The 20,777-nt window shown below is 44.0% G+C and overlaps 1 protein-coding gene across 1 annotated transcript in view; it reads left to right on the top strand.

The window, feature by feature from the left end:
* The window catches only part of LOC124031429 (succinate--CoA ligase [GDP-forming] subunit beta, mitochondrial-like), a 149,012-nt gene that overhangs the window by 88,317 nt on the left and 39,918 nt on the right, over window positions 1-20,777 (top strand). The window contains exons 7-9 of the mRNA XM_046342652.1: window positions 1,425-1,521; window positions 3,028-3,189; window positions 4,428-4,570. Coding sequence (XP_046198608.1) covers window positions 1,425-1,521; window positions 3,028-3,189; window positions 4,428-4,570 — 402 coding nt within the window. The remainder of the gene's footprint in view (window positions 1-1,424; window positions 1,522-3,027; window positions 3,190-4,427; window positions 4,571-20,777) is intronic.

Genomic DNA, 20,777 nt, shown 5'->3' with positions numbered 1-20,777 from the left:
AAGTTATTATCTGGTTCATTTTAGAGCCAATTGTCTTGTAGCATTATATTGCTAATTTGTATTCCTATCTGTGAGCAGAGCAGCATAAAGGATTGGATTAGTTCAATGTTACAATGGGGAAAACGTATAAATCAACTTAATGAATGTTTTATTTCAAATGAAATGAACATACACAGTTGTCTGAGAGGTACACCCTGTGTAATACCCTGTGTAATACCAGCCTGTTTTGGTATTGAATGGCCATTGATTTTAACAGGAAAATGATTCGCTAAGTGTCTGGCTTGTCAGTTTAGTTCTGAAACACTTGTCTTCTAAAACGCAGGTGTGGAATGGAACCTTCTTTGAAGTAACTTTGCTTCTTTGAAAACTTTGAGATTATAAAAAGTGTGTGTGTGCGTGTTTGCAGATGTGAGTGTGTGGCAGAGAGTAGTGCTTACATCATTTTCTGTCAGGCTTTTTTTCGTAATCAAAAGAGCAGCTCGGTGCCAGGGACAGACAGAGACAACCGCTGAACGCTGTATTCTTTAAAAGAGGATTTATTACAATGACAGTCACTCCAATAGCAATACTGTGCCTGTTAGGATAATGTGGCACAAAAGACGCATTGTCATCTCACTCATAGCTAATACATTAATATGCCACACAATGGCTGTATTATAGTGGTTTAATTACTGTTTTATTAGGGTATATAGGTGAAAGCTATGATCCCTTATTGATGTCACATGCAAATGAAGGTGAGGAGACATGTTAAAGAAGGATTTTTAAGCTTTGAGACAATGAGAAATGGATTGTGTATGTGTGCCATTCAGAGGGTGAATGGGAAAGACAAAAGATTGAAATGCCTTTGAGCGGGGTATGGTAGTAGGTGCCAGGCGCAACAGTTTGAGTGTGTCAAGAACTGCAGAGCTTCTGGGTTTTTCACGCCCACCAGTTTCCTGTGTATATCAAGAATAGTCCACCACCCAAAGGACATCCAGTCAACTTGCACAGCTGTGGGAAACATTGTCAACATGGGCCAGCAACCCTGTGGAATGCTTTTGACAACTTGTAGAGTCCATGCCCTGACAAATGGAGGCTATTCTGAGGGCAAAAGGGGGCCCAACTTCATATCAGGAAGGTGTTCCTAATGTTTTGTACGCTGTGTAGCCTATATTTTGTACAGTATGAGCTAAAGGCTTACTGAGTCACTTACTGAGTTACTGAAAATAGTAGGTTGTCAGAAACTCCTGAGAAAGGTGGTATTTTTTTATTTTATTTTTCAACACCTGCACACACATACATGTGCGCACACGCACAAAAACACACGCACACACATGCTCTGTGTGGGGATTCGCCATGTTTTATTTAACGTGTGAGTGGCCCAGTCTGGCCTGCTGCTCAGAGGCATCTTGTTGGGTAATAACTGTCCTCTGTGGAACTCACAGGCTGCAGATCAGATTATGAGGCTCTATGATCTGTTCCTGAAAGTCGACGCCACTCAAGTTGAAGTCAATCCTCTCGGAGAGACTCCCGAAGGACAAGGTACGACTCTTTTTCTCATTCTCTTTTTGGTGTCTACATATTAGGTCTGTTTATCTGGATCTGTCTCTTGTCCTCGCTCTCTCTCTCGTACATCATGGGAGTGTCCTTGGTGGGATTTTAGGTATATATTTGAGCATATCCATCACTAATTGCCTCTTGAGGAACAATCATTCAGATAAACTCGTTGTTATGAAACAAGATCTTGTTATAGGTCTGGTTCATCAAAGAAAATACAGTTTTGTAGCCTAGTCTAATCACTGCTTATGAATATTGATGAGAGGTCTGTTATTTTGTTGTGTACAACCAAGCTGTACTGAGAGGTGCAACTCTGCCATCCAACAAGCAAGGCAGAAACTTGTGTTTCTGTAGACTCCCATTGAAAGTAGATCAACTTGTCGTATATGTACAAATGAAATAACAAGGGAAGATAATGAACTACCGAGCATGTCTTTTCAGTAGAGTTTAAACAGCACGCCACATGGTACTGAAGAACATCACTGCAGGCAGAATAGTTACGGCATGTTTTTTCCCCCCACTTTAGTCTCTTACTTTGACTTGCATTTCAGCGTAACTTGAACCCTCATCACCAAAGGGACGGTAAGACTAAATGACTGTTAAACTCTGAAAATGAATGTCATTGTACTACAGTTGGTCACATACAGCAGCTCCAGGAGACAGCCAACACTCCACTTAGCTGCAATAGAATGACTTCCCATACATTTTTGTTCTGCCTAGTTGTGTGTGTGTGTGTGTGTGTGTGTGTGTGTGTGTGTGTGTGTGTGTGTGTGTGTGTGTGTGTGTGTGTGTGTGTGTGTGTGTGTGTGTGTGTGTGTGTGTGTGTGTGTGTGTGTGTGTGTGTGTGTGTGTGTGTGTGTGTGTGTGTGTGTCATGTTACCTTTGTTACGCTTGGGAGCTTCAGCCCAGGTAGTATGTCACAGAGACGAGCCATTACATAGTGAATTTACAGTTGGTTCCATGGGGATCCCGTGTACCACTTGTCATTTGTCCTCCAGGCTGTTATAGAGTATTGATAGATGAAGGCTCCAATCACCCCTGTGTAAATGGTTGTGGTATGTAGTGGGCCTTACAAAGTACAAATCCATAAGGAGCAGACCTCAGCATTTCAGCCCTGCAGTAAATACTTTGCCCGCAGGTAACATTCAACTTGCAGTTTCTTTGAACTGCACCTTGTGAAGTGTAAAAGTATTGTCCATTATGCATAATATATTCCCCCTTTGAGGCACTGTCGATGCATAAACATGAGCTGCACCATTACAAATACTGAATTAATTAAGTCTAATAGGGTGAGATCACTTGCCACATTTTATTTAACATATTTCATTGAGTTTATAAATTATTACATTTCCATTTCACTTCCTCCTTTTTTTCTCTACATCTCTTCCTCTTTCCTTTTCTACTTTGTCTATTTCCTTCTTCCTCTCTTTATTATTCTGTCCCTCTTCTCTTCATCTCTCTCTCTCTCTCTCTCTCTCTCGCTTCTTTCAGTGGTGTGCTTTGATGCCAAGATCAATTTTGACGATAACGCAGAGTTCCGTCAGAAAGCCGTCTTTGCCCTGGACGACATGTCAGAGAGCGATCCCACCGAGACGGAGGCAGCCAAATGGGACCTCAAGTACATCGGCTTGGATGGAAACATCGCCTGCTTTGGTGAGTACTGATTATGGCTGTCCACGCACATGCATGTTCTATTAATTCAGCCATGGGTAACCCACCCCAACTGGAATAGAGTTGTTATTTTCCTTATCAGATAATTGAAGGCTGGGAGAGAACGTTCAAACTTTGTCAAACTACAGTAAAGCCGACTGGGCTCCTCTCCAGTCCAAATTGACAACCAGCTTTCTAACGACTCCAGAAGGAGGCTGCCATAACCAATGCTTTCTAATTAGCCATAATCCGCCCAAAAAGTCTCCAGTGAGCTGGATTGTTAGTCTTCTCATTATGGTCCTCCCCTGTCATAAATCAAAGCTTTACAGTGTAATTCTGGGCTGCTGGGGAGTCTCTTCTGGCTGCCCTGAAGCCTCATAAACATTGTGGCAGTAAGAGCACAGGTTAGTGGCTCTTTCCCCTGCGCAGCCTCTCCTGCAGAACAACAGCTCAGAGCTGATGGGCTCCTTTAAAAGCTTTGTAACCCACCAAAGTGACAGCTGTTAAAGCCAGTTTCTTTTTATTGAGACTTCTGTCAGGGCACTTGCCAGGACGTAGACTCAGTGCCGCTAAACCAAATGAGGTAAGACGTTTGTAGAGAAGCGTGTTGGCTTTGGCAGGAAGTGACTGAATCGCTTGGCTCCCTTGCAGCAAAAGCACCAAGATGCCCAGAGGATAGGGATGCGCTCACTAGGCTGCCTGATAATACGGCACAACACTAGTGCCACAGAAATTTGTTTAATCAATGCTCGCTTTCTGAAGTCAAGAGCATTGCCGTAATCACATTTCCCTCCACTTTTCAACTTCTTCAAGTGTTAAATATCCTAATTATAAGTTTTAACAGTACCTCTTAAAGATTTAAATCCTCAAAGAATGTTGTTATTTCATCTTCATTAGATAATTTATTCATTGATTTCACAGTGAGCCCTTTCATGTTTGTTGTTTTAATGCTGGTGTTAGGTCATGTTTAATTGAATTAAATCCCAACTACTTGTCACTGTTTTCTCTCAAGGGTTTTCGTTTCAGTTCTCATCTTCATTTGGACTCTAATGGGGGGAAATCTAACTTCATCAGAGAATCGGCACGAAACCATTATCATCATTCCAGAATCATAATTTGTCATCAAAATTGTGATGAGCACAGTAACTATTTTTTTTAGAGGCCCTTCTCTGTTTTCTGAGACCAGTAACAGTTCTCAACTTTCTCTGTGGTTTAGTTTCACCTTTGATCTGTCATTACAGTGAATGGGGCTGGTCTGGCTATGGCCACGTGTGATATCATCGACCTCCATGGAGGGAAGCCGGCCAACTTCCTGGACCTAGGAGGAGGGGTGAAGGAGAAGCAGGTGTACGAGGCATTCAAACTGCTCACTGCTGACCCAAAGGTAGGAGCCCACTTTATCCAACACCACAGGGTGTGTGAGTGTGCTGTGGAGAGGAGTTGTACCACTTAAAGATGGAGAACAAAGCTGATTCACTATGCTACAGTAGCTAGTTCCATGTCAAACTGTCAGTTGGTCTCAAAGAGCCAACACACTGTTCCAACCACCTGTTGAAATCCCTATTTAACCAACCCAGCTGCTCAACACTTTATCCTAGCGATTCTGTAAATATTTGTTGCTGCTACTTTGTGTGACTGTTTAATCAGGAGTCATGTTAAAGCTTCTCTTTAAGGCCTTGTCTGGTCGGTTAGGCACCAGTCCACCTCCTAACAAAGACACAACAGTTTAGTGGGTTTGGCACTGACAGCTATGTTTCTCCCAGAGATGGGGTATTAGAGATCTCCTAATTATAATGCCATGGTTTTATTGACAGTTTTGTAATGAATTACAGCCCCGCAGCCACAATAAAGCCAGCCTTTTAATGGCTTGTCCCTGCCGTCACAGTCTTCTCCCAATGCACAACGCAAACTCGTTACTGTACTTTCCTGGTGCAATTAAAGGTCCAGAACCTCAGAGGAGAGGATGTGGCAGCTTGGCTCTCTTTACGACAGTTGAATACTAAATGTTCAGATTGCCAATACCTCAGCAGTGAACAGTTGGAGGCTGGTAACAATGCCGCAGTGCTAGTTTGTTGACACTCAGCAGAGCACTTATTCCCTGTTTGCTTTCACTTCAAATGATGTCTTTGACAATGGTTGGTGTCTTCGTATGTGTCATAGAACAGTGTTAAATACTGGTTCCTTCTATTCACTGTTGAACAGGCCAGTTTACCACACATTTCTGATACATCAAAGATGAAGGACATTGAGAACGAAGGACATTGAGAACAAAGGACACAGAGGCATGATGTGGAATGTTCTATGCACAAATATGGCATGATGCTCATTGCAATACACAAGTCACTCGAATGCCATTCCTTTGCTTCACTTCAGTTTCATGTAGTCACTTTAATAGTTGACCAGATAATCGAATTTTGTAAAGAAAAGCGAGAAAAAGGAAACCGTAACACAACAGGAATAAAATATGCAGGAATACGCTGTTATTCCAGTACCAGATCAATGTGCAAGGTATTTGAGGTAGATATGTATAGAAAGGCAGGGCTAAGTGACTCGGCATCAGGATATATTATAATAAAGAGTAAAGGACACCATAGCAGCAGCATATGATGAGTGCGTTTATGTATGCGTGTTGTGTTCGTATGCATGTGCATGTCGTGTGTGTGCATAATATGTAGTGTATGTGAATATGTGTTGCTTTTGTTTGAGTGTCAGTGTAGTGTGTGTGTGTCTGTGTGTGTGTGTAGTGTAGTGTGTGTGTGTGTGTGTGTGTGTATACGTGGCCAAAAGTTTTGAGAATGACACAAATATACATTTTCACAAAGTTTGCTGCTTCAGTGTCTTTAGATATTTTTGTCAGATGTTACTATGGAATACTGAAGTATAATTACAGGCATTTCATAAGTGTCAAAGGCTTTTATTAAGTTGATGCAAAGAGTCAATATTTGCGGTGTTGACCCTTCTTTTTCAAGACCTCTGCAATCGGCCCTGGCATGCTGTCAATTAACTTCTGGGCCATATCCTGGCTGATGGCAGCCCATTCTCGCATAATCAATGCTTGGAGTTTGTCAGAGGTTATGGGTTTTTGTTTGTCCACCTGCCTCTTGAGGATTGACCACAAGTTCTCAATGGGATTAAGGTCTGGGGAGTTTCCTGGCCATGGACAACAAAATATCAATGTTTTGTTCCCCGAGCCACATAGTTGTTACTTTTGCCTTATGGTTTGGTGCTCCATCATGCTGGTGGTCCATCATGCTTCACCAAACAGTTCCTGGATGGTTGGGAGAAGTTGCTCTCGGAGGATGTGTTGATACCAATTTTTATTCATTGCTGTGTCCTTAGGCAACATTGTGAGTGAGCCCACTCCCTTGTTTGAGAAGCAACCCCACACATGAATGGTCTCAGGATGCTTTACTGCTGGCATGACAGGACTGATGGTAGAGCTCACCTTGACTTCTCCGGACAAGCTTTTTTGCCGATGCCCAAACAATCAGAAAGGGGATTCATCAGAGAAAATGACTTTACCCCAGTCCTCAGCAGTCCAATCCCTGGACCTTTTTCAGAATATCAGTCTGTCCCTGATGTTTTCCTGGAGAGAAGAGGCTTCTTTGTTGCCCTTTTTAACATCAGGCCATTCTCCAAAAATCTTTTCCTCACTGTGCGTGCAGATGCACTCACACCTGCCTGCTACCATTCCTGAGATAGCGTGGTTCCCCGATCCCGCAGCTGAATCAACTTTAGGAGACGGTCCTGGCGCTTGCTGGACTTTCTTGGGCACCCTGAAGCCTTCTTCACAACAATTGAACCTCTCTCCTTGAAGTTCTTGATAATCCGATAAAGGTTGATTTAGGTGAAATCTTACTGGCAGCAATATCCTTGCCTGTGAAGCTCTTTTCTGCAAAGCAATGATGACGGCACGTGTTTCCTTGCAGGTAACCATAGTTGGCAGAGGAAGAACAATGATTCTAAGCACCACCCTCCTTTTGAAGCTTCCAGTCTGTTATTCGAACTCAATCCGCATGACAGAGTGATCTCCAGCCTTGTCCTCGTCAACACTCACACCTGTGTTAACGAGAGAATCACTGACATGATGTCAGCTGGTCCTATTGTGGCAGGGATGAAATGCAGTGGAAATGTTTTTTGGCGATTCAGTTCATTTGCATGGCAAAGAGGGACTTTGCTCTCCCCTCTTTCTCCTGCAGTCCACGATCATCTCCTTGGTCTTACTGAGGTTGAGGGAGAAGCTGTTGTCCTGGCACCACACTGCCAAGTCTCTGACCTACCTGTAGGCTGTATAATCGCTGTCGGTGATCAGGGTTACCACTGTCGTGTCATCTGCCAACTTGATGATGGTTTTGGAGTCATGCGTGGCGATGCAGTCATGGGGGAACAGGGAGTACAGGAGGGGACTAAGCACCCAACCCTGAAGGGCCCCCGTGTTGTTGCCTTCCCTTGCCACCTAGGGCCGCCCCGTCAGGAAGTCCAGGATCCAGTTACAGAGGGAGGTGTTTAGTCCCAGGGTCCCCAGTTTGGTGATGAGCTTGTAGGGGACTATGGTGTTGAACGCTGAGCTGTAGTCTCCTCTTGTTCAGGTGGGAGAGGGCAGTGTGGAGTGGAATAGAGATTGTGTCATCTGTGGATCTGTTGGGGCGGTATACGAATTGGAGTGGTTGAGGGTGTCTGGGATGATGGTGTTTATGTGAGCCAATGACCAGCCATGTCATACGTATCTATAGGCTATATCAGAGATAAGCCTATATCAGTTTCTTCTTTTTTAGTCGGAGACTTGAGGGTACGAATCACACACACACACACACACGTACCAGAGATGAAGTTTAACAAGGTGCTAGTGAAACTCTGCCACTGACGATGTATTGTACCAGTCAAATGTCCACAGTGTATATATTATTTTTTGTCCTGCATGAAATCATCAAGGTGTCCTGAAAACAGAATAAAATAAGAGGGAAAGTAGAGGTTTAAGTGTTTCTCAGTCCTCTGAGGCAGTGTGATCAAATTCATACATTATGATGTCAAACAAGGTCATAATAGAGATGAATTCGTGGGGGAAACCTAGCCAGCTTTTAAAGACGGCATTAGACTTCAGTTATTCCTGCATAGGAAGTAGACTTCTCTTTATCCTGGCTTCAATTCGAAGCCCAAACCCTAGAGTAAAGGCAGTAGCTACTGGTTCCTCCTCCAGCAGTGTAGAGGCGAGACAGACACAGGCCCTCCCTTATGGGGGAGAGATGAGAGCGGATTGACATTAAACCTCCGTGTACCGCCATTTGCATTTCATACTGGGATTTGGAGACTCATCAGATCTGTGGAGGGAATGTTAATTATTAGATTTTTGGCATGATGAAAATCCTCATTTCCATTTTTCTTTTAATATATTCCTTACACTAAAGATGTTCTGTGTCTCGGTTCCATTTAGGCCTAGGCTTGTGAACAACTTGAGCCAGAGTGAGAATCAATAGCTGGAAATGCCAAAGATACACACTTGTTAAATGTTGAAATGTGTCCAACTGAATAAGGTACTTGAAAGCGTTTCAAGGGTTTGTCACGACAAATACTTAATATTCATTCTTACAATTGAATTTCTTATGTTTTATTTGTTTTGGCATGGAACATGTTGACTCGTTTCAACCTTATGAAATGTTAATCCGTGTTTGAAGACGAGTCAGCAGTGGAATGTTTATTTTGCCATATTCAATACTCAACTCAAAAGCCTTGTGCTTCACCCACCAACAGTTTCCACTTTGAGGTTTGGTGTAATGTGAGATGCCTAACAGTGACATAAAACTCTAGCTGTATACTCATTTTCACTAGTGTAGCAGTATTATACATTTACTGCAGCCAACTACAGTTTGTATCCAGGGAAGCTGATATTCTGCCTAAGTTAGTATATTCTAACCTCGTTAGCACAGCCTTATTTTAGCTGCTAGGTTCTTCATAGCCACTAGCAACTAATATGGTTATGTATAGCTGGTGTAAATTGATACATTGTGGCTATCAATGACTATCAAAAAGATAACATTTAAACACCATTAGCAAGGAGGATCATTTAGTAATAAATACCAGGTCAAATTAAGCATAACCTGGCTCGTTCTCTTATCTGGGAGATGGCAAACACTGGATAGCGTGTCCGTCCACTGCTCTCTCGCTCATCACTCTCTGCTCTCTCTTTTCTCTCTCTGTCAACTCTCTTTCCGCTTTGATCTCTTCAGCTCGTTCTATTCCAACTAGAAGATTTAGTTGGGAGTGTACAGCTTCAGCTAGAACGGACAGGTCCTGAGATTGGATAGGATTTAAATCTTGTTTGTTTTTTTCATGTTTTTTTCTCAGTTGGAGTATAGCATTGATTAGGTCAATTTGAAAGAGGGACCATATAGAATATGACGAAAATGTACAGGATGAGGGAAGAGGTTAGAGAAAAAGGATGAAGAAAATGAAAAGAAAAATGAAGACATTGAACGTAATATCTAAAGTAAGTGTTGGTGTGTATAGTATGTGGGCAAAGCCTATTCATTTCAATGGACATGCAGTCTCTTCTGTTCAATGGTGTTTCAATTCTGTCCTCTGGCGCCTTACGTCCCTGCTAGAATAACTAGCCCCACTCTTTCACAGGCATATAAAGAACTGCTTACTTTGACAGAATAGTTGTAGTATTGAGTTCCCACAGCCAAATTTCCTCTTTATTACACTCCCTCCTGCTCAGTCCTGATAGGAAATAACAGATTAATGTTTTGTCCTGTGCACTGTATTTCCTAGGTGGTGGTGAATTATGTCCCCTATAAGACTGTGCTGAGCTCCTAGGCTGTGTGTGACGGCAGGGAGTGACTAGGTAATTGTCACGTGTGTGTGTGTGTGTGTGTGTGTGTGTGTGTGTGTGTGTGTGTGTGTGTGTGTGTGTGTGTGTGTGTGTGTGTGTGTGTGTGTGTGTGTGTGTGTGTGTGTGTGTGTGTGTGTGTGTGTGTGTGTGTGTGTGTGTGTGTGTGTGTGTGTGTGTGTGTGTGTGTGTGTGTGTGTGCCAGTAACAAGGTGTAAAGGGAACGGACACAGCTAGGTTCTCTGATCCACCTTGAATGTATTGGTACATTAGCATTTAGCCCATGCAGTTGACCAGCTCCAAGGCAGAGAGGGAAGGAAAGAGATGGTGTGTCAAATCTTCTTTTCCACATACTTCCTAAAGAACAGGTGTACACTAACATTGAAATGCTTACTTAGGCGCCCTTCCCAACCATGCAGAGAGAAAAATAGAAAAATAATAGAGAGAATATTTGACTAGGTCACCAACATTGGGTGTTAATCACATTGTTGATTAGGCATGCTGAAGGTGTGTACTCGCTCATATTCACCCTTGGCCTCCCTACTGGGTTGTGTGCGTTTCTATGTGTGCACAAACGTGTGTGTGTGTGTGTGTGTTGTATCTGCTCTGGAGGTGTGTACTCACTCAGATCATCCAGCTTCACTTGTGCCTCCCCTCCAGCCCAAGCATTTGTTAGTGTCTGTGATGCACTTTGTGCGTGGGTGTTTGTATACGAAGGTGTTCACTCACTCAGACCTCTGTGTTCCTTGCGGCAGTGTGTGGTAGGTGTGTGTGTGCTTCTCTCAATGTGTTAGTTTCTGCTCTGCTTTACCTGCTTCATTTCAGTTATTATTAGTGAGCTGGACAGTCAATAAACGGTATAAATATAGCGCCATTAGCATTTTTACAGTTTCAATTTGGTTTTAGTCATTTTTAGTCCCACATTTTTGGAGGGGACACCACTGATCTAAACAGTAAGGTATTTTCCTTCAACATATACACGTTCTGGCTGTAGCCTGCTGAGCGTGTCTACTGTACACGGTCACCTAACCCCTTTGTTGGCTAGTTTTGCCATCTTTGGCATGGTGTACCTCATGGAGAAGAGGTCCTGGCCCGTTTCCTGTCACATTTCCACTCCAAATCGCCCCATTACATCAAGAGTATTCTTAAAAGGTATTGTTGTCCACCTACTGCAGATATACCCAGTGAATGGCAGCTCTCTCCTCCCCCAGCCTTTGATCTGCTAAATCCTGTTAAGGCAGCGTTGTGAGGGGGCCCAACCACTCCACTCTGGATCAGCCACTCACTCTCTGGTCCTCTCTGTGCATATGGAGATGTCTTGGGCCCGCGTCGAATGTCAGAGCGCCTGTTTGGACATGGTGTGAGGCTGTCGGAGACTAGGAGACGGGGCTCATTGTTGGCCCTCTTTAAGAGCCCCACTCTGCAACGTGAGGCCACAGTTCTAGAGGCTCAGGGAATGACTCCTATTCATGTCCTTGGATCTGTTTCATCTACACCTCTCAGACAGGCTAAGGCAATCATGCACCGTACAAATACAGACTAACACACACATGCCTAGCCCTCCAGGGACTTGCACAATCAGCCATCATTGAGTTGGCTGTGACGTCGGAGATCTGGGTTTGCTGTGGAAAAATGGTCTGTCGGCCTGCAGGCTAGGCCTCCGGGAACAGCCAGTCCCCTGTGTCGTAAAGACAAGCAATGATAAGCCGAGAGAAAGACCAGAAACAGGCTCCCACTCCATAATGGAGTTCATTCCCTCTGCGTAGAGCATTAAGCCTGGCATTACAGACGGCAGGCTATAGGGAGCCATCACCTGAGACCAGTGCTGTGGGACCAGTAAACATTGGACTGGGGCGATAAGGAGGGAATATTGGAATGACGAGCAGGTCATGCCATCAAGAGCACCTTTTGCTAATAGTGGTAATGGCTCTCTGCATATGTGTAGTGAGATCTGAATGGTGAGATTGCTTTTCTATGGTGGCGCAGAGCACATATTGACATTGCGATTTGAATCGAGTGGTGCTGGTGACTAGGGGGCATTATTTCAGTAATGTATAGCTAGATCTAACCATTGGTTTGAAGGGATACTTAGGGATTTTGTCAACTTCCCCAGAGTCAGATGAACTCGTTGATACCATTTGTAAATCTGCATCCAGAACGAAGGAAATTAGTGGTATTTTGAAAGATACTGCTAACTATTGTTTGGGTAATGTCTGGAAGTCCATGGTATCTACTAGCGTCCTAGTAGTGAAATAGACTTCCAGACATTGTGCTAACACAAGTTAGCAACTTTCTTCGAACTGAACTACATGTTTCAAGCAGACCACTATAGTCCCTGTGCCCAAGAACAAAGGCAACCTGCCTAAATGACTACAGACACTCACGTCCGTAGCCATGAAGTGCTTTGAAAGGCTGGTAATGGCTCACATCATTATCCCAGAAACCCTATACCCAGTCCAATTTGCATACCACCCAAACAGATCAACAGATGATGCAATCTCTTGCACTGCACCCTGCCCTTCCCCACCTGGACAAAAGGAACACCTACGTGAGAATGCTATTCATTGACTACAGCTCAGCGTTCAACATCATAGTGCCCTCAAAGCTCATCACTAAGCTAAGGACTCTGGGACTAAACACCTCCCTCTGCAACTGGATCCTGGACTTCCTGACGGGCCACCCCCAGGTAATGATGGTATGTAGCAACACATCTGCCACGCTGATCCTCAACACTGGAGCCTTTCAGGGGTGCGTGCACAGTCCCCTACCTGTTCACCCACGACTGCATGGCCAGACACGACTCCAACACCATCATTAAGTTTGCAGACGATACAACCTGATCACCAACAACGACGAGACAGCCTTTAAGGAGGTCAGAGACCTGGCCGTGTGGTGCCAGAATAACAACCTATCCCTCAACGTAACCAAGACTAAGGAGATGATTGTGGACTATAGGAAAAGGAGAACCGAGCACTCCCCCATTCTCATCAACGGAGCTGTAGTAGAGCAGGTTGAGAGCTTAAAGTTCCTTGGTGTCCACATCACCAGCAAACTAGAATGGTCCAAACACACCAAGACAGTTGTGACGAGGGCACGACAGTCTATTTGGCATGGGTCCTCAGATCCTCAAAAGGTTCTACAGCTGCACCGCCGAGAGCATGGTTGCGTCACTGCCTGGTACTGCAATTGCTCGGCCTCCGACCGCAAGGCACTACAGTAGGCAGTGCGTACAGCCCAGTACATCACTGGGGCTAGGCCGCCTTCCATCCAGGACCTCTACACCAGGCGGTGCCTGAGAAAGGCCCTAAAATTGGTCAAAGACTGTTCTTTCTACTATCGCATGGGAAGCGGTACCGGAGTGCCAAGTCTAGGACAAAAAGGCCATACTACCTCATTTGGCCCGACCAACCAGTGTCCCCGCACATTGGCTAACCGGGTTATCTGCACTGTGTCCTGCCACCCGCCAACCCCTCTTTTACGCTACTCTTTTTACTGTTTTTATTCCCTTACTTACCTATTGTTCACCTTATACCTTTAATGTGCTGTTGGTTAGAACCTGTCTGTAAACATTTCACTAAGGTCTGTTGTATTCGGCACGTGACAAATAAACTTTGATTTGATTTGGTTAAAAAATAAATGATTAGAACCATACAGCACTGTGAGTTATCGGGGTCTCTTAATATTTCTCTAAGCGTAACGTAAATGCTAATATCTCAGTGGAAACTCAGGAAATGCTAACAGCCTCAGTATAACGGCTGATCATGGACTAGCAGCAGACCCCGTCAGACCTCAGCTGCCTGCTCAGTGCATCATGCCAAGGCCTCCTCAACAAACTATACTGTAGCTGATGATTTGCTATATTGTAGCTGTTCCACCTCACTGCTTATAAGATCATAGCTGAATGTAGGCTGTTTCTACTTGGTTTCAAGTCCTTTGCTCACAGAGTACTGGGCCAGACATTGATGTACAGAATGGGATGTAAATGGTAGGAGGAGAAGTCGAGGCTCTGGAGCTCTTGTCTAAAGCCTCTGAGTTGTGATGTGTGGCTACGGAGCTGTAGTTCAAAGAAAGAATATGACGCTACAGGCCAACTGGATGCGCAGTGTGATGTTTGAACTCAATGTCAAAACGTTGGACTTTTCTTCTTTTTCACACTCTGAAAACCAAATATCAATCCTCCATACACTGAAGATATCTGGACTTTGGGAAATTGGAAACACTTCAGTTTTGCCGGGTTCCCTTTGTTACTTTAGTCTAATTGGTTAGAGTAGAGTGCGTTGTTTTTATGAGTTGTAGCCTACTCCAGGCAAGAAGCTCCAGTCAAGAAGCAAGTTGTTTTATTTAGATTGTAATTATTATTTTAATTTGTAATTTTTTTGAACGAACCCATGGCAATACTGAGCTGAATTGCATAATTAACCAACTGTGAATGACAGGCGGGTTTATTAACACTAAGTGAATATTACTTCTCTTGACACCTCAGTAGTACATTCAGTACATGATAATGATACCTCCTAGTTTCAGGACCAAATGTACTGCTTGTCGCTGTTTGGATCATTAGTTGCTGTGTCATAACCTGCAGATTGGAATAACAGTTGGCTATTTTTTGTTAATGTAGCATTGCAATGTTCTTATTTTAGTTGTTGGGATGCTACTGGTGAAATGACACACTCTGATAATTGTGTGTATTGCCTTCATTTGTTTGTCCTAATTGTCTCTGTTTACCTCAGTCAGTGATCTCATTATGTGAGCCCTCTAACCTTCCAGCTGCCGGCTGTAATTGTGTTGCTTATCGAAATAAATCAAATGTAACTCAGACTGGCTGCCAAACTAAATACCATTATCTCTTAGATCTATGTTCCACTTAGGCACTTTCATATGGATTAGCCTAGGTATCCTGATGCGGTTCTCTGGTGTAATTGTGAAGAAACCAAAATACAATTTGCTTCACAAGAGTTATAAATAAGTGCTTTGGAATGTCCTACACACACACACACACACACACACACACACACACACACACACACACACACACACACACACACACACACACACACACACACACACACACACACACACACACACACACACACACAGCGTGTGTACTTTGGATGAATGTTAAAAACAAGAAGTTAGGCTAAATTGCAATAAGATCTCAATCTCCTCTAAATTGCACCTGCGGTCGATATGTGAATGGCCCTGAGAAGAAGCACTCCCTCCCTCAGAGTGCCATTCAGCTGGGATGATCGCCTTTCATCTGGCCTGGCATGTTTTACCCATTTCATCACTTCTGCTTTAAAGAGGTCCTATCGATGTCCGGAAAACTTCACTCACTTAATAATGAGCTTCTTTACACTCGTGTTCTCTCTTACTGTTTACCAGCTCCTCAGTCACTTCTTGCACACACACACACACACACACACACACACACACACACACACACACACACACACACACACACACACACACACACACACACACACACACACACACACACACACACACACACACACACACACACACACACACACACACACACACACACACACACACACACACACACACACACACACACACACACCTAGTCAGACAAACACACATACACACCAGTGGAGGCTCCTCAGAGAAGGAAGGGGAGGGACCATCTTAAACATTAAAGGTTATCCTTTTTAGATAAAACTATACTAAATATATTCACGTCACCAAATTATTTATTTAAACACTGTTTTGCAATGAAGGTCTATAGTAGTCTCAACAGCACTCTCTGGGGTAGCACCATGGTGTAGCCGGAAGACCGGTAGCTTCCGTCCTCCACTGGCTACATTGACTTCAATACGAAACCTAGAAGGATCATGGTTCTCACCCCCTTCCACAGACTTACACAGTAAGTAAACAAAGTGTCAGAAAATGAATGTAGTACTGATAGCATAAGCTACAGCTAGCTAGCACTGCAGTGCATAAAATGTGGAGAGTAGTTGACTCCTAGAGAGAAAGAATAGTTTTTAACAAATAACTTATTCCAAAATGAAGCAGAAGCAACAAGAGGGAGAGCTAGCTGCTTTTCCCCCCATTTTGTTCCCACTTTCACTTACTTAGCTAGCAAATGCAGCAAGCTAGTTTAGCCTACTCAAACACCCGTCTCAAACAGAAAGGGATGCTATGTTAGCTAGTATGGCCATCACACACTGGAACTCTTCCAAGTCAAAGTAAGCTTTTGGTTTTATAAAGGTATTGCCACCGGGGCCCGCCATTGTAGCTGCTAAACTGCTTACTGCTGACTACACTACTGGGTGAGTTTAGGGTGTTTACTAACGCGTTAGTTCTAGTAGCTATGTTGACTATGGCGTTAGCTAATATGGTGACAACGATGTAGGCTGTGTGTAGCAGTTAGCGTTTATGATATAAAGGTTTGGCTTGGAATGTTTGTTTTTTTGCCTGATCATAGAGCAGCTGTTGTGTTGTGCAATGAAGTCCACAAGCAAAGGGAAAAGATGAGAGGAGGAGAGCGCGTAGATGCCAGAAGGAATTATACAACGAGCAAAGTGATCGTGCTGATTTGTATGTGGCTGCTATGAAAGTGATCTGTGTTTGCAGATGATCAGGGGTGTACTCATTCCGCTAAATCTGTTGATTCTTAAACAGAAGCAAACGGAACGGAATCCTCCATGAAGGGGGAGGAATCCTCCATGGAGCAAATGATGTGTGTGATTAATCTGATCTCCAGTTGATGAGCCTGATATGAGCTCCATGGTCTGGCAACCACCATAACGCTGTAGGACATATTTTATATACAAGACACCTGTCAATAGCATGTCTAATGGCTATGTATGTCTTGGTATACATTGTTAATGTATTCACCTTGTATTAACACCATCCCTTTCTGCCCCATGTTGACTAGACCATTCCTCCCCCTTCTCCCATGGCCCTGTCTGATTCAACAGTCTCCTGTCTGCCATTCCTCATCTGGGATAAATCAATATGTGATCTGGGATTGGACCTGGGCTAATTTGAGCCCTTCTCTCACTCTTAATGCTGCAGGAAGCGTTTTGTCATTTCAAATGTAGGCCCCAGATGGTGCAAGGTAGTAGCGTTAGAAAGGCCTTCAAATGCCATAGGGGCACATAGTCTATTATTTAAGTGACCTTCTAGAAGTCAAGCAGTGCTCCTTTAATAGGAAAAGGCTGGACGGCTCCATTTTTCTTATGTTCTACAGCACCTCCTACCACATGATAGTATTAAAGATTGAGAACCGTTCTCAGTCACTGACTGTGTTTGTTAGTCAGCAACAGGAGGTAGATTTTTTTTCCCTCTTTCGCATGTTTGGAGAAATGGAACACAATAGTTCATTTTCACTTATGAGGCACACTGCCTGAGGACCCAGTCTCACTCCACAGGGAAATGTACCCAGGAGCACTCTGACAACTCAGTTCCACCCCCCCACTGATCATTAATATGGCATGAGAACCATGGCCCTGTTTATTCCTGACATCCTCATGGTTCCATATTACAGTAACCCAGGGCGACGCCCCTCAATTTGACCCTGGCGTGGCGTGTCCAGCAACGAGCTGCCTCCCTCTCGCTAAACACCGCTCAATTTAACAGATGATGCTTCCCTCCATCCCGGACAGGCGTCTATCTCTCCATCTGTCTGTCCGAGGCGTGAGCGAGCGTCACAGGGGTGTCCTGCGAGTTCTGAAAAATTGAGCTGATGGTGTAGCTGAGGCCACACTCATTTCACGCATCTTGGCTTTGATGTAAGCCTACATGCACGCTGCTGTAGGCTCATCTGAGGCCAGGCCACCCAAACACTGAGACAGATGATAGGATCAGGCCTGCTTTATGAGCCGTGCTCTACAGTGCAGTGCAGCAGCACGTCCTCTTGTCCTCTGTCACTGGCTGACGCTGTATGTAAACATGGAGCAGTCTAAAGATACTGATGCCAAAGCGGTCAGGGATAACGTCATGTTGATAGGTCATTTTTTAATTGCTGTGGGTAAGATGATTTAAAGCAGTTTTAAATGTTACACTAATCATTATAACAGACTTAATTCTGTCTCTAAAGCCTAGAGAAATGACAGTGGTTGTCGATGAGGAGCAATTGGTGTATGCTGTGTGTCATTAGCCTTGATATGACTCATCCCAAGTCACACAATACACAAGAGACGAATGTCGACTCCGGTAATTAAATGATCAGGCTTCCCTTTATTTGAGCGATGGAGGGGAACACGGATGCTAATTTACCCGACAGTCGAGGCTACAGCAGGAGACTCATTTAGTGTGTGCGTGTGCGTGTAGTGCTATACTTGTGAGGACCAGAAGTCCACACAAGAATAGTACACCAAGGACAATTCAGATAACTGGGGACATTTTGCTGGTCCTCACTTATACAAAGCCTGTTCTTAGGTGTAAGGGGTAGATGAATGGCTAAAATCAGGGTTGGGTTAGGGGAAAAAAATAGGATTTTGAATGGGAATCAATTGTTGGTCCCCAAAAAAGTCCTCAACTATACTTTGGTAACACCCCTCTGTGTGTGTAAGTGTGTGCGTTTCTCTGTTATTAACAGTTGATATTCTCAGTAGCCTGTGTATTCAAATCAAAAATTTGATTTTATTGTTCACATACACATGGTTAGCAGATGTTATTGCGAGTGTAGCCAAATGCTTCTAGATCTGACAGTGCAGCAGTATCTAACAGGTAATATCTAATAATTCCACAAAAAACCTAATACACACAATCTAGTAAAGGAATGACATGAGAATATATAAGTATAAAATATATGGATGAGCAGTGACAGAGCAGCTAAGATGCAATAGATAGTAAATAATAGATATTGAAGTATATAACACAGGGTCTCAAGCTTAATAATGAGTTTGGATGGTACTATGATGTTGAATGCTGAGCTGTGGTCAATGAACAACATTCTTACATAGGTATTCCTCTTGTCCAGATGCGATAGGACAGTGTGATTGCGATTGCATTGTCTGTGCACCTATTGGGGCAAAATTGAAGTGGTCCTAGGGTGACAGGTAGGGTGGAGGTGATATTATCCTTGACTCTTCTCTCAAAGCACTTCATGATAACAGAAGTGACTGCTACGGGGCGATAGTCATTTAGTTCAGTTACCTTCGCTTTCTTGGGAACCGGAACAATGGTGGCCATCTTAAAGCATGTGGGGACAGTAGACTGGGATAGAGATTGATTGAATATTTCCGTAAACACACCAGCCAGCTGGTCTGTGCATGCTCTGAGGACGCAGCTAGGGATGGCATCTGAGCCGGCAGCCTTGTGCGAGTTAACACGTTTAAATGTTTTACTCACGTTGGCCACGGAGAAGGAGAGCCCACAGTCTTTGGTAGCGGGCCGCGTCGGTGGCACTGTATTGTCCTCAAAATGGGCAAAGAAGTTGTTTAATTTGTCTGGGAGCAAGACGTCGGTGTCCGTGACGGGGCTGGTTTTCTTTTTGTAATCCATGATTGTCTGTAGACCCTGCCACATACATCTCGTGTTTGAGCCGTTGAGTTGCGACTCTACTTTGTCTCTATACTGACACTTTGCTTGTTTGCCTTACGAAGGGAATAACTACACTGTTTGTATTCAGTCAGATTTCCATTCTCCTTGCCATAATTGAATGCGGTGGTTCATGCTTTCAGTTTTGCGCGAATGCTGCTATCAATCCACAGTTTCTATTTAGGGAAGGTTTACATAGTCACCGTGGGTACAACATCTCCTATACACTTCCTTATAAACTCGCTCACCGAGTCAGCGTATACATCAATGTTATTATCTGCGGCTACCCGGAACATTTTCCAGTCCACGTGATCGAAGCAATCTTGAAGCGTGGAATCCGATTGGTCAGACCAGCGTTGGATAAACCTAAGCACAGGTGATTCCTATTTTAGTTTCTGCCTATAGGAGGGGAGCAACAAGATTAAGTCATGGTCAGATTTCTCAAAAGGAGGGCGGGGGAGGACCTTGAATGCATCGTGAAAGTTAGAGTAGCAATGGTCGAGCGTGTTACTCACTCATGTACAGCAATCGTTATACTGTTAGAATTTAGGTAGCCTTTTTCTCAAATTAGCTTTGTTAAAATCCCCAGATACAATAAATACAGCCTCAGGATTTATGGTTTCCAGTTTGCATAAAGTCAAGTGAAGTTCCTTGACGGCTGTCTTTGTATCCGCTTGCGGGGGGATATACACGGCTGTGATGTTAACCGAGGAGAGTTCTCTTGGGAGATAATACGGTCGGTATTTGATTGTGAGGAATTCTAGGTCAGGTGAACAAAAGGACTTGAGTTCCTGTATGTTGTTACAATTACACTATGAGTCGTTAATCATGAAACATACACCCCCACCCTTCTTCTTACCGGAGAGATGTTTATTCCTGTCAGCGCGATGCACTGAAAATTCCGTTGGCTGTATGGATTCACAGCATGTCCCCAGCTAGCCATGGTCACGTGAAACAGTGTATGTTACAATCCTGGATATCTCTTTGGAAAGCAACTATTGCCCTGATTTCGTTGACTTTGTTAACTAGGCACTGGACATTAGCAAGTAATATACTCGACGTGGTGCGTGGTGTGTGCGCATCCAAAGCCTCACTAGAAGACCGCTCTGGCACTCGTCCTCCAGTGGCATTGTTTTGGGTCGGGCTCTGGAATCAGTTCAAATGCCCTGGGATGTGCAGACGAAGGCTCCGCTTTGGGGAAGTCGTATTCCTAGTCATAGTGCTGTTTGTGCTGGTAAGTTGACGTCTCCCTGATATC

The sequence above is a fragment of the Oncorhynchus gorbuscha genome, linkage group LG03 (genome assembly GCF_021184085.1).
Source record: "Oncorhynchus gorbuscha isolate QuinsamMale2020 ecotype Even-year linkage group LG03, OgorEven_v1.0, whole genome shotgun sequence".
NCBI lineage: Eukaryota > Metazoa > Chordata > Actinopteri > Salmoniformes > Salmonidae > Oncorhynchus > Oncorhynchus gorbuscha.
The sequence above is the reverse complement of the archived record's forward strand: the minus strand, read 5'-3'. Positions and strand labels throughout refer to the sequence as shown.